This window comes from Phalaenopsis equestris, unplaced genomic scaffold (genome assembly GCF_001263595.1).
Source record: "Phalaenopsis equestris unplaced genomic scaffold, ASM126359v1 Scaffold000002, whole genome shotgun sequence".
Classification (NCBI taxonomy): Eukaryota; Viridiplantae; Streptophyta; class Magnoliopsida; order Asparagales; family Orchidaceae; genus Phalaenopsis; species Phalaenopsis equestris.
This window is the reverse complement of record NW_018164444.1, coordinates 36,413,695-36,415,008: the sequence shown is the minus strand read 5'-3', so window position 1 is coordinate 36,415,008 and position 1,314 is coordinate 36,413,695. Positions and strand designations below refer to the sequence as shown.

The 1,314-nt window shown below is 44.2% G+C and overlaps 1 protein-coding gene across 1 annotated transcript in view; it reads left to right on the top strand.

The window, feature by feature from the left end:
* LOC110018024 overlaps positions 1-1,314 on the top strand; it is a 55,847-nt gene that overhangs the window by 16,612 nt on the left and 37,921 nt on the right. The window contains 2 exon segments of the mRNA XM_020715240.1: positions 472-618; positions 692-783. Coding sequence (XP_020570899.1) covers positions 472-618; positions 692-783 — 239 coding nt within the window.

Below are 1,314 nucleotides of genomic sequence, written 5' to 3'. Positions count from 1 at the left end.
TGGGTGGGTTGTGTGGCTTTGTTTCTTGTTGGGGGGCTGTGTTTGGCTCCTAGTTCTTGTTGAGCTCTGACTTTGGCTTTTGGGTTTTCGTTGAGCTTAATTTTGGCTTCTTGTTTCTTGTTGAACTCGGATCTGGTTTCTGGTTCTTGTTGGGCTTGGTTTTGGCTCGGTTTGGAACCTCGGCTTTGGCTTGAAATGGCTAGATCTTTAACGCTTTATAGGGGGGGATTTTAATGTTGTTAGGCTCGATTTTGGGCTTCGAATGGCTCGGCCTTTGCTTTTGTTGGTATTCGGGTTTTCATTTCAGAGGCATTGGGCCCTTACTGATTCTCGATTCGTTTGGATATGATTGAGATTTCAATTTGTATTAAAACTTGAGTTTGTATCAATGTGTTGGCTTTATCTCTAGTTGAGGGCTGGCTTTGGTTTTATTTCTATTTGGAGACCGGCTTTAGCTTTGTTTCTTGTTAGGATGGCTTGGGTTTTGGTTCTTGGTTGAGCTCGGTTTTGGCCTTGTTTCTTGCTGGGCTCGGTTTGGCTCTAATGTGGGCTGTGTTGGCTCGTTTTGGCCTTGTTGAGCTTGGTTTAGCTCTAGTGGGGAGCTGTGTTTGGTTTCTGGTTCTTGCTAGGCTCGATTTGGCTCTAGTGTGGGCTGTGTTGGCTCGTTTTACCTTTGTTGGGCTTGGTTTAGCTTCTTGTCGAGGGCTGTGTTGCTTTGTTCAGCCTTTACCCGAGGAATAGTTGGGAGGTGGCTTTGCTGGCTTTGGTTCCTACTCCTTACCCGTGAGGTGCATTGCTGATCTTTGAGTGTGATTTGGCTTTCCCTGCTAAGCTTGGATTGACTTGAGTGTTGTGGATGAATCAAGTTTGCCATCCAAAAAGAAAATCATATTTATTTCAGTTATCCCTTCATTTAGTCAGGGAGGCATAACTGCCTTTTGATGGTCCTTTTGTTGGCTTTGGCCGTGAGCCCCTTGTGCTTTGAATGTCTTCTCTTTAGCAGCTGCTCTTTACTGCCTTAAGCCGTGAGCTTTATTAGTTCTTTTTGGACCCCTTTATTATCCTAACCATAAGTCTTACTTGTTGTCTTTTAAGTTGCCCTTGGTTATGGGCCTTGTGGGCTGCTTCCTCTTTTCTGCTGACCCTCGGCCGTGAGTCCTACCTATTGTTCATCTCTTTGTGATGACCCCGATCGTGAGCATGTCTGTGGTTTGATAGGAAGATTTCTATGCTTACTTAATATATGGAGTTATGGATTGAGTTGGAAGAATTTTGAATTTAGTACGAGTTTGGAAATATTGACAATGGTTTCCC